Source organism: Squalius cephalus (assembly GCF_949319135.1).
Source record: "Squalius cephalus genome assembly, chromosome: 2".
Classification (NCBI taxonomy): Eukaryota; Metazoa; Chordata; class Actinopteri; order Cypriniformes; family Leuciscidae; genus Squalius; species Squalius cephalus.
Window position 1 is genome coordinate 13136561 of NC_137123.1, and position 13163 is coordinate 13149723.

Genomic DNA, 13163 nt, shown 5'->3' on the forward strand with positions numbered 1-13163 from the left:
AGTCAGTCTGGTTAGTAATAAGTGAAGCTGGTAATGCTGTTTGTGGAGTTGTTTAATCAGATCTTGAGAGATTTAATGTATTTTATCTTCAGTTGATTTCATCCAAGGTTGTGGCTGGAAGTAGTTCTTGTGTTTCTCTTTCCTTCAGTGAATATGCTTGTTAACAGCAGGTGTTCATCATTAATGCACAATCATTATTCAATCACTTAATTATCTCATTACCTCCAACACTGATTAAGTGTTACATTAAACAGCCTGTAGTGTGCACACTAAGCAGTGTTCATTTCATCTGGGCAAACCCATGTGGGGCCTACATGGAAACCGAGGACAAAACTGGCTGGGTCCCAGTTAGACAGCCCAGGTCAAACCCATTTGGGCCCCACATGGCTGTGCTGGCTGGGGAATGAATTCTCAATTTCACTTTTCAAATTCAAATAAACACTTTTTCCCTCAAAACTGTGGTATTCTTTTCAGGTTGTGAATCAAATGCTCAAGATTCAATTGGTGGAATCGACTCAGACGAACAGAATCAATTTACTCAGTTCAAGAAAATGTTCGTTCATTTAGGAGGACAGTTCAGTTCAAAGTCAATGTCTTTTGGATGAAGATGGAGAGGATAAAAATAATAAAAAACAACAGTTCGCAATGAGTCCAAGCTCTTTTTGTCCAAGAGCAACGAAACAAAAAGAAAGGAATTCTCCTACCAGAGATGATGAGCACAGTTCAACAAGGGAGTCGAATCCATGGGTATAGCTCGCCGTATATACGCTTATTGCGTCTCGTGTGTCCGATATGGAACAGGAAAACTTCTGATGGTGAATCACAATCTCTAACAAAAAAACCCAGCCAAGGCAAGAAAATAGTCTATATTCAAGCAGGGAAGTTAATACGCAGCACTCTAAAGTTGCGTTGGTCTGCATCAGTCACTATTTCTTTGACTCGTCCTCTTCTCGCTCCGATGACAACTTATCAACGTTTCATTCAAATATTCAACTTTATTTTATCTGGTCTCTTTTCACTCTGAATCTTTAGCTTAAAGGGTTAGTTCACCCAAAAATGAAAATTCTGTCAGTAATTACTCACCCTCATGTTGTTCCAACCGCGTAAGACCTTCGTTCATCTTCGGAACACAAATTAAGATATTTTTGATGAAATCTGAGCCATGTCTGAATCCTCCATAGGCTGCTATGTGACCGAAACTTGCTGGCCCAGAAAAGTTATTAAAGAGATCGTTAATATAGTCCAAGTGACTCCAGTGGCTCAATCTTAAGTATATCAAGCGACGAGAATACTTTTTGTGCGCAAAAACAAACAAAAATAACGACTTTATTCCACTTTTCATTTCCTTCTCTCTGGGCCTCGTAGTGTTTTTGCGCTGCGCGTCTGTGTTGCACGTCATCACGCATCACACACATGACCGGCGTCGGCCAATAGTGAGCCTACGTGGCGACGTGTAACACAGACGCGCTGCGCAAAAAGACTACGCGAACCAACTAGAGGCCCAGAGAGAAGGAAATGAATAGTGGAATAAAGTCGTTATTTTTGTTTGTTTTTGCGCACAAAAAGTATTCTCGTCGCTTGATATACTTAAGATTGAGCCACTGGAGTCACTTGGACTATATTAACGATCTCTTTGATGACTTTTCTGGGCCAGCAAGTTTCGGTCACATAGCAGCCTATGGAGGAGTGAGACATAGCTCAGATTTCATCAAAAATATCTTAATTTGTGTTCCGAAGATGAACGAAGGTCTTACGCGGTTGGAACAACATGAGGGTGAGTAATTACTGACAGAATTTTCATTTTTGGGTGAACTAACCCTTTAAATGCGGGAAATTTCTGGAGATTACTCCGCACAGCTGCGTTCTCTGACTTGCTTTCTCTCATCTGCCGCTCACATTCAAAGAGGGACTTGCGCAACCTGATGCGCTGCTGCCATTGGCTCACAGAAGTGTCAGTCACTGCAGCGCAATGTGTGATTGGGTGATTCTCTTTTCAGTCTAGAACAGTCTTTTTCTCTTTTTTTCAGCTGTTCTTTTTCGATTAACTCCTATTTTTTTACAGTCTATGATTAACTCACATACTTATTTGTTTACTAGTAGCCTGGGTTACATCTATCTTACTGATACTTTAATATGCTTATCTTAAGACTTGAAAAAATATGCCAAATGAAAAATATGATAATTTTTAAACATTTTTTATCATTAGTGGTGCTTTTCAAAAGCAACACTATTGTTATTGCTCATACTTATTCTGGACAAAAGTTTGGCGCGTAACTCGCCCCACACTGTTTGTCTCAGACCCCTGAGTGAGGTGTCAAATCGACCGGCTCATTTAGGAGAGGTGTGCTATATCTTTTCTAAGCGATCGGGTGTACAATGTTCGCACAGCGGACGAAAAAGCGGCCAAAAAAGTCCCATTGCTTTAACATTGGGCATTCCAAAAAATTCAAATCTAAACCGACTTTTTCACACACACACAGACTTTAAAGGGCCTGACACCCCTGCGTCTCTCCCTCTCTCTCTCCCTCAGAGGATTTATATTATCAAGCAACCAATAAGTAATGGCCTAAAATCTTCATAGCCACACCCTAGCAACCAGTTACAGCACCCTAGCAACCACTAAGAGCTCCCTAGCAACCACCCTAAACCAATAAATAATTAAAAAAAATTTTTTTTACATTTTTTAAAGCAATATCACACTGGTAGCCTTGTGATATTGCTCCATGCTTGTGCATATTCGGCCAAAGGCACGAGGGGCATACTGAAGGCACTCGTTATTAAAGATTTTAAGAACTCTATAAAAACTCCATAGTAACCATCATTGACAACTACACAGCAAAATCCCCAGTGTTAAATTAACACTCCTCAGTGTTTATATGTGTCCACACTACAGGGTGTTAAAAATTAACACTGAACAGTGTTGAAGTTAATGAGATAATTAAGTTAACACTGAAGCAGTGTTGAAGTTAATGAGATAATTAAGTGATTAATTAAGTGATGATTGGCTATTAGTGGTGACACCTGATGTTAATAAGCAGAATCATTGACGGAAAGAGAAACAAGAACAGAAAAAAGAGAAACACAAGAACTACTGACTTCGAGTCATTACACATTGTTGCACTTATTATTACCAGTTTGACTTTATTTCTGTCAAACTGACTTTTATTACTTTATTTTCTTTTCTACATCGACAAAAGTTCTTGAGATTTAACAGAAGTTTAGACGGTAATGTTTTATGGAATTTTTCTTTTCAAGTCACCATTTTGGTGGTCAGTGTTTGCTTTAGTTGGGCTCTTGACACTTTTCATATTTCAATATTAGTTTTTCTCTGGTTGCTGCAACTCTGTGTTTATAAAGCACATTTGTTTCTGCAAGCGAAAACATGACTTGCTCACAATATGTTTTGATGATAAAAACATTATCATGTAGTGACCTGATTCACTGATGTCATTCAGAGTCTAAATCTTTGACTATATGCTTGATGTCTTGTTTTAGTATTGGTGGTTGTAGCTCTGAGATTCTACAGTTTGAGATCCAACAGCAATATCAAAAATTTTGAAAATACTTTGAGCAAAGAAGTTATTGTGTTAAAACACACAGACATCAAGAATCAGCATATGAGTCTCAACAATGGTGACAATAAACAAACTAGTGACAAACAGATCAACTCTGAACATCACAAAACAAGCTACTAAAGTCAGAACAAAACAATAGCAAAATAAAAGCAAACAGAAAAAACAATGAAAATTACAGGACAATTCAGCTGCATAATTTATTCATGCTGCAATGCATGATGTCAGCCATTGATGCGTTCTGATTGGTGGCTCCCATCATGCATTGCAACATTAAGCATTTGTTTGATTGTCACCATTGTTGAGATTCATATGTAGATTCTTGATGTCTGTGTGTGATTTTAAATCATTCAGATCTTTAAAACATTGCTGGAAGTAACTACTGTAGTGAAAAATTAATAAAACATTTGGATAAATCAGTTTATAATGATGGGTGACATCATTGAAACAGGTCACTAGTAATTTCATCATTGAAACATAACCAGGGCTGAATTTCCAAAAGCATCTTAAACTTAACTTGATTGAAGACCAACTGCAACAAATGGTCTATACGATCAAATTAGGCTTGTGATGCTTTCAGGAAACACAGCCAAAATCATAGTTTCTCTTGCCACAACACATATGCTCTATAAGCACAGAGTTGGAGCAGCCAGAGAACTACTAATGTTTAATAATAAAGTGTCAAGAGCCCAACTAAAGCAAACACTGACCACCATAATGGTGACATGAAACGAAGCATTCCATAAAACATTACCATCTAAACTTCTGTTAAATCTAAATAAGACAGTGTGTAGATGTATGACAGAAATAAAGTCAAACTGGTAAAATAATAAGTGCAATAATGGCTCGAAGTCAGTAGTTCTTGTGTTTCTCTTTTTTCTGTTCTTGTTTCTCTTTCCTTCAGTGAGTCTGCTTGTTATCATCAGGTGTCACCACTAATGGCCAATCATCACTTAATTAATCACTTAATTATCTCATTAACTTCACCACTGCTTCAGTGTTAACTTAATTAACTCATTAACTTCAACACTGTTCAGTGTTAATTTTTAACACCCTGTAGTGTGGACACATATAAACACTGAGGAGTGTTAATTTAACACTGGGGATTTTGCTGTGTACCAACCACCTAGTAACACCATAGCAACTACCAAACATACCTTAGCAACCACCCTGAACACCCTAGCAACATCTAGAAACGCTCTAGTAACCACCAAAAATACCAGAGCAACCACCCAGAACACCCTAGCAACTGCCTAGCAACCACCCAGAACACCTTAGCAACTGCCTAGCAACACCATAGCAACCACCAACAACGCCCTAGCAACCACCAAGAATACCCTAGCAACCGCCTAGCAACCACCCAGAACACCTTAGAAACCGCCTAGCAACACCATAGCAACACCCTAGCAACCATCCAGAATACCCAAGCAACTGCCTAGCAACGCCCTAGCAACCACCCAAAATACCCTAGCAACCACCTAGCAACACCTTAGCAACCACTCAGAACACCTTAGCAACTGCCTAGCAACGCCCTAGCAACCACACATAATACCCTAGCAACCGCCTAGCAACACCTTAGCAACCACTCAGAACACCCTAGCAACTACCTAGCAACACCTTAGCAACCACTCAGAACACCCTAGCAACTGCCTAGCAACGCCCTAGCAACCACCCAAAATACCCTAGCAACCGCCTAGCAACACCTTAGCAACCACTCAGAACACCCTAGCAACTGCCTAGCAACACCCTAGCATCCACCCAGAATACCATAGCAACTGCCTAGCAACACCATAGCAACCACCCAGAACACCCTAGCAACCACCTAGCAACGCCCTAGCAACCACCCAGAACACCCTAGCAACCACCTGAACAACATGAATACGCCATATCTCAGCACCAGAACATCGTACAGACACAACCGAGTTGCGAGTTTTGCCACTGCAAGCACCACTCACATTTTCTTCAGGAAATGTACATTCTAGTTTTAAATGCAATTGTCTTAAATAACTTTAAGTGAATTCCGTTTGACCGTATGACATTTGACCACATTAATAGTCTAAAAGTTACCTAAATTTTCACACAATTATGAACAGTGAGGAGGACAAATGATGTGAGATTAAAGCATATATATAATTTTAAACCTATTTTATATAAATATATAATATTTATTGCTCGTGGAAGTGCAAATCAGTGCGGCACGTCACTGACCCATGTATGTGCGAGTGTTTATAGGTGTATATGCATGGAAGTTTATGCGAGTGTTTATAGGTGTATGGAAGTTTATATGTATGTGCGAGTGTTTATAGGTGTATATGAATGGAAGTTTATATGTATGTGCGAGTGTTTATAGGTGTATATGCATGGAAGTTTATATGTATGTGGCTATGTGCGAGTGTTTATAGGTGTATATGCATGGAAGTATATATGTATGTGCGAGTGTTTATAGCCCAGTCAACACTATGATCTCACAGTGATGTCACCATGTGGTCACAACGTCAGCAATCTGAGTTCACAGTGATCTAAAAGTGTAACCTCACAGCGCTCTCACTGTGTGCTCAAACTATGACCACAATATGAGCTCATCCCAGCTAGAAATGTTATTGTTCTATGAATGTTTTGAGAGCATTATGTTATGTTCTTGTAATATTTTCTGTAGCTAATTTTATTTTTGTAACCAGAATGTTCTCCTAAAAGGTAGGATAACACTCTCTATAAACATTTCAAACATGTTTAGTGATGACATTGATAGAACATTATCCCCCCTAACATTCTTAGACAGTTATAGCGGGAAGTTTCGATGTTTAGAAATTATGTTTAAGAGGTTTACATGTTGAAGTTTGTTTGAAGAGTTTGGTTTGGTCACCATTGTAGAGGTCAGTGTTTGCTGTAGTTGGGCTCTTTGGTCTTGACTAGGACTGGGCGATTTAAATCGCGATATTGTTATGCGCATCTCGTCAGTAAAGCCGGTTCCTTGATTAGTAGTAAATCATCATCACCTGCTTTCAGAGGAAGCGGCATTTACTACAAAGAGCCGTAGTTAACTGACAAGTTAGTTGAGCCACATCGCATTAATATCGCGCACACAGTGAGTGCACAGTGCGGTTACACTTTTAGCTCACTGTGAACTCACATTGTGGTCATATGGAGAGATCACAGTGAGATCAACGTGTTGACTGGGCTAGCATCGGCTAACTATCCAAATATAAGGACTGGATAATTTTTTTTTTTTAAATGTCTCCACTGATGAATAACAACCAGGCTGACTTAAAAATGAGGTCCGATGTCAAAAATCCCGAACCACCCCTTTAAATCTGTGAAGATCTCAGCAGAGGAGGATTAAACAACTCAAACAGCTTTACCAGCTTCACCTATTAGTAACCAGACTGACTTTATTTAAAGGGGGGGTGAAATGCTCATTTTCACTCATTCTCCTGTTAATCTTGAGTACCTATAGAGTAGTATTGCATCCTTCATATCTCCAAAAAGTCTTTAGTTTTATTATATTTATAACAGAAAGATGTACCGAGTCTTTCTGGAAAAACCGAGCGTCTGGAGGCGGGTCGTGTGGGCGAAGCCAGAGCCATAGAGAGAATCCGTCGATCTGGGCTTTGTTTATAAAACATTCATCTTCGAAATGCAGGGAACAAACAGCATCCACTGTTCCTAACGCTGGGTTCTTTGGGAAGCTGAACATGGTAAGCTTTCCCTCACATCCAAAAACACACTTTGGAGACACTATGCAGCGCTGCCGATGATTTCCTGTTGAAGCGCGTTGATGTGCGCGGTCTCGCTCTCCTCTAGTCGACGTGTGCGCGGGCGAGCTTTTCCAGGAGAAATGCTCATATAAGGAGTTCCACTCTGGTCTACGTCATTAGATCCACGGACGAAAAAAACCCAGCCGAAACTTGTACCAACCCGGAAGTAAGATTTTCGGCACAGAAATTCTCCGTTATTCGTCCAAAATATTTTTAAAAAACTTTGGCCATGTTAAGCATGAGAATCTATCTCTTTAACACTGTAAACAACTCTGAATACATGAAACACCATTGTACCCCCCCCTTTAATATCCGTTTTAAGGAAATCAATAGTTGTATTTTAAAGTCACCACGATGGTGGTTAGCGTTTGCTTTAGTTGGACTCTTGACCCTTGACTCTTTAATGTAAACTTTTCTTTGGTTGCTATACTTGTGTGTTTCTAAAGCACAATTGTTGTAGTTAAGAAAGCCATGAGATCAGATGATGTTGGTTGTTTATTGATGTTTATTGATGAAAACGTCATCATTATGTAATTTCCTTAATCCCTGATATTATGCAGTATCTAATGCTTTGATTATATAGGACTTGTGTTTTTAATATTGTTTTATTCATAATAGAAGTCATTTGATTTTATAGTATATCTAGCAGTGTTGTTTATCAAATACCTATTATTTAAAATAGGTTTAAAAAAAAAAACTTGGTGCACAAAAACTTGAATCTATGGCATTACTTAGACAAACACAGACATCAAGAAACAGCATATGAATCTCAACAATGGTGACAATCAAACAAAGTATCCAGAAAATCCAGCTGCATAATGTATTAATGTCGCAATGAATGCTGGGAGATATGGGTGAGTTTTGATTGGTGGTACCCAGCATGCACTGCAGCATGAAACATTTCATTGATTGTCACCATTGTTGAGAGTCATACACTGATTCTTGAAGTAATAATGTAGAGAAAAAAAGTTTAATGCACTAAATGTTATTTGACTATCAACATTGCTCTCATGCTGTAAATTAACATGGCTTCTATTATATAACAACATTACAAACACAAGTCGTATATAATCAAAGCTTTAGACACAGAATAAGATCAGAGATTCAAACAATTACATGATGATTAAACATCCAATATCACCTGATCTAATCTTCTCATGGCTTTTTTTTGCCTCAACAAATGTGCTTTATATACACACAAATGTAGCAGCCAAAGAAAATGTAATACTAAAAAGTTAAGGTCAAGAGTCCAACTAAAGCAAATGCTAACCACCATCGTGGTGACTTTAAAATACAATTGTTGATTTCATTAAAACGGATATTAAATTAAGTCAATCTGGTTAGTAATAGGTGAAGCTGGTAAAGCTGTTTGAGTTGTTTAATCCTCCTCTGCTGAGATCTTCACAGATTTAATGTCTTCTTTTCTCTTCAGTTGATTTCATCTAAGACTGTGGCTGAAGTCAGTTGTAGTTCTTGTGTTTCTCTGTTCTTCAGTGATTCTGCTTGTTAACAGCAGGTGTTCATAATTAATGCTCAATCACCACTTAATTATCTCATTAACTTCAACACTGCTTCAATGGTACTTTAACTCTGTAGTGTGCACACATATGAACACTGAGAAGTGTTAATTTAACATGGGCGTTTTTCTGTGTACTATTACATAAATCTTATCTGTTTCATTTACATATGACTTAAAAATATGAATTACATTCAGATTATTAATTGGTTTATGTTAAAACTATGTAATCCAAATGGATGGAAATTCTATATGCAATTTAAATACATAAATCTTATGTTTAGACATTTTTATTTATTTATTTTGAGTGTGTTCACGTTGGCCTAATTGGATTAAATTGACATTTTTAATGTTTTTGTTTCGTTTACACTTTCATAGAGGACATCACAGCAAAATAACTATATAGGGCTAGCACAAGATGGGAAAAGTTTTATTAATTCTTGTTTACTTGTGTTCATTTCATTTATTTTTATTTTAGAGCATTTAATGTGCTTCTTAACAATATTTTATTTATTACACACAAGTTAATTTTTTTTTTTTTCTACCCATCAGCCCTCTGTGTCTAAATAAGAAATAAAAGTCCCAGAGTTAAAAAATGTGTAAAACCAGCCTGTGTGTGACTTGGTATGACTTGATGACTAAGTTGCGACTTGACTTGACTTGACAAAGAGTATGACTTGACTTGACTTGACTTGATTTGACTTGACCCTTACAACAGAATGACTTGGCTTGACTTTGACTTGCAATGTTAAGACTTGGACTTGACTTGAGACTTGAATTTAGTGACTTACTCCCACCTCTGGTATATATAGCCCTTGTTCTCAGTCAGTCGCTGAAATCACATTCTCTGGTTTATCATGTTTTTATTTGTATATGCTAGTTACCTTGTGGATTATGACCTTGTGGATTATTTGAATAAACCTGGACGTGGATCTGCTTCCCAGCCTGCTCCTGACATATTACAGAATGAAACATCACTGTATTTATGGAGCTCTCACCTTTATATCTGTAAGGATCTGGTAATTGTTTTCTGCAGTCAGTGTCACTGTTTTGGACAGTATCTCCCTGTCTTTCTTTGGGAAGGTCTTCACTGAGATTCTCACGTTCTGGTTTCCTCCAGAGTAATCCTGAGCCTCCACAAACACGTTCTCTGAGGAATCCACTCTCAGCAAATTAGGAGCTGACAGAACAAACCTGAGGAGATCAAATCACAGCGTTTGAAATCTTAAACTGATTATTAGTAACTCTATGAGCAAACGGCCCACATAGCAACATTGTGACGGCCCAGATCCGGCCCACATCTGGCACACGCGGAAAGATGATCTGGCCCACATGCAGCATGGACTTACGGCACTTGGGTGGGCCACTCCTGTTTGCCAGATCTGGGCCACAAGCAGGCCATAGCAATGCCACATCTCAGCCAAGAGCAAAGAAATAAACCAGAACTGGAGGATTAAACAACTCCACAAACAGCATTACCAGCTTCACTTATTACCAACCAGACTGACTTTATTTCTGTCAGACGTCTACAAAAGTTTTTATTGAGAATTAACAGAGGTTTAACTATAATGTGTTTCATTTAAAGTCACCATTACAGTGAATAGTGTTTCCATTAGTTGGGCTCTTAACTCTTATTATACCTTTTGTCTTATTTGGCCGCTGTGACAGTGTGTTTGTCAAACACATTTGCAGCAGCAAAGAAAGCTAAAGTGAACTGAGATCAGGTGATGATGGTTACCTGTTGATGGTTTTATAATCATAATGAAATAACCTGTTTCACTGAGATAATTTGAATCTCACAATTGTGTTGTACCATTAATATATTCTCATCACAAACCCTGTGTTACTGCAGCGTGAGGTCCAGCAATATTATAACAATCAGTTAGAAGACTTTAACAAACATGAGCACGAAAAAAAATCCACGGTGACACACTTAGATATCAAAAATCAGCACATGAATCTCAACAAGGGTGACAATATTTTATTTTTTTTAGATTAATTCAGAACATCACTGAAAAGCTACTAAATGCCACAACAAAAACAACAGCAAAAAAATAAAAGCACATATTTAGAATTAAACAAATTAATAGGACAATTTAGCTGCATAATTTATTCATGTTGCAATGCATGCTGGGAGTTTTGTACAATGATGGTACCCAGCATGCATTGCAGCAAAGTACTTTTGATTCTCACCATTGTTGAGATTCATACGTTGATTATTGATGTCTGTGTTTGTGATCGAACAGTAATGATTCGTGCTCATGTTTGTTAAAGTCTTCTAACTGATTGTTATAATATTGCTGGACCTCATGCCGCAGTAACACAGGGTTTGTGATGAGAATATATTAATGGTACAACACAATTGTTAGATTCAAATTATCTCAGTGAAACAGGTTATTTCATGATGATTATAAAACCATCAACAAGTAACCATCATCACCTGATCTCAGTTCACTTTAGCTTTCTTTGCTGCTGCAAATGTGTTTGACAAACACACTGTCACAGCGGCCAAAGAAGACAAAATATATAATAAGATTTAAGAGCCCAACTAATGGAAACACTCTTCACTGTAATGGTGACTTTAAATGAAACACATTATAGTTAAACCTCTGTTAATTCTCAATAAAAAACTTCTGTAGACGTCTGACAGAAATAAAGTCAGTCTGGTTGGTAATAAGTGAAGCTGGTAATGCTGTTTGTGGAGTTGTTTAATCCTCCAGTTCTGGTTTATTTCTTTGCTCTTGGCTGAGATGTGGCATTGCTATGGCCTGCTTGTGGCCCAGATCTGGCAAACAGGAGTGGCCCACCCAAGTGCCGTAAGTCCATGCTGCATGTGGGCCAGATCATCTTTCCGCGTGTGCCAGATGTGGGCCGGATCTGGGCCGTCACAATGTTGCTATGTGGGGGTGTGTTTAATACTCACAGCGGGTCACACAGTGTGAGGAGGGGTGAGGAGAGAAGAACAACAGTCAGACACAGCAGCTTCACGTCCATCATGTCTCTGTCTGTCTGTCTGTCTGTCTGTCTGTCTGTGTGTGTGTGTGTGTGTGTGTGTGTGTGTGTGTGTGTGTGTGTGTGTGTGTGTGTGTGTGTGTGTGTGTGTGTGGACCTGCAGCAGCTCAGATTTATACCCGCCTCCGTCACCCTCACAGTCCAAACTTCTCTCTGTTTTTTTGCATTTGTTTTGTAAGTAAACTGACACTTCAGTTCAGCAATCTACAATCTAACAGTATAGCAAGTAATATTTATGTTTGACTGCCATTCACTTTTCAAATCCTCATGAGATCTTTATGAATCTCCTGTGTGATACACAAATAACTTCTTTATTTTCATACATTTTATAAATCAAATATATATTTTAAGTTCATTTAACATATAGACTGAATAAATCTGAATCTTGAGTCTTTTGAATCAGTGCCTAATGAAAAACACAAATGCAAATTCAGTGCGGGAGATTAATAAAGATCTCATAAATATGAAGAGTAGCAGCAGTCAAATTCAGATTTCCCGTAAATGACCTGCAAAATCCTGTTGTGTAAATTCAACCTTTGGTAAACTGGCAGCCGCTCTGTTGATCTTTGAGTATGGGATGAATATCAAAATGATTAACGTGTGCAAGCACAATTATCCATGAACTTGATAAATGTTGCAGATATGTTTTACTATCCACAACCAAATGCCTTTCAACTTGCGTGTGCAAAATTCAAAATTGAATGAATGTGTAGCAATTTGTACAAATAGAGACATTTTTGTGAATACAAATGTTTTCTTTGTAGTAGTGTGTCATAATTTGCGCATGCAACAAAGAAGATGTGCGTTTGTGGATCAGGTGACACGCGTGCATTCATTGATGTATTTTCTGAGTCGATCTCATTTGATTCATTTGGATTTTGAGACTTTAATTTTGCTGTGTTTTTAAGCATTTCACAACCCACACACAAACAACTACAAATAAATAGGCCCGCCTGGTGTTAATTATTAATGTGTGCACAACTACCCATCTATTTGACAAATTCACAAAGTGCGTCACTACTAATACAATGCAACTTGTGTGTGCAAAATCCAGAAACGCATGAATGTGCTAGCCTGGCTAACGTCAGACCACTTTCTCTTTGAGACGTGGTCTGGATACCTATGAAGGACTAAAAATGACAGAACGAAAAATAAATAAATAAATAAATAAAAGTAGAAATAAATAAATAAATGCAGAAATAATAGTAAAAATAAATACATTTTGGTCATATAAATGGCTATTTCTGTATTTTTACATGTATTTATTTATTTATTTATGCATTTCTATATGTATTTATTTATGTATTT

At 37.9% G+C, this 13163-nt stretch overlaps 1 protein-coding gene across 1 annotated transcript in view; it reads right to left on the reverse strand.

Annotated features, from left to right (window-relative positions):
• LOC307152052 (complement C3-like) overlaps positions 1-12938 on the reverse strand; it is a 271787-nt gene extending 258849 nt beyond the window's left edge. The window contains exons 1-2 of the mRNA XM_079860447.1: positions 11767-12938; positions 9842-10037 (exon numbers count right to left, since the gene is read on the reverse strand). Coding sequence (XP_079716573.1) covers positions 9842-10037; positions 11767-11840 — 270 coding nt within the window. The 5' untranslated portion in view covers positions 11841-12938. The remainder of the gene's footprint in view (positions 1-9841; positions 10038-11766) is intronic.
• Positions 12939-13163: the final 225 nt, after the last annotated feature.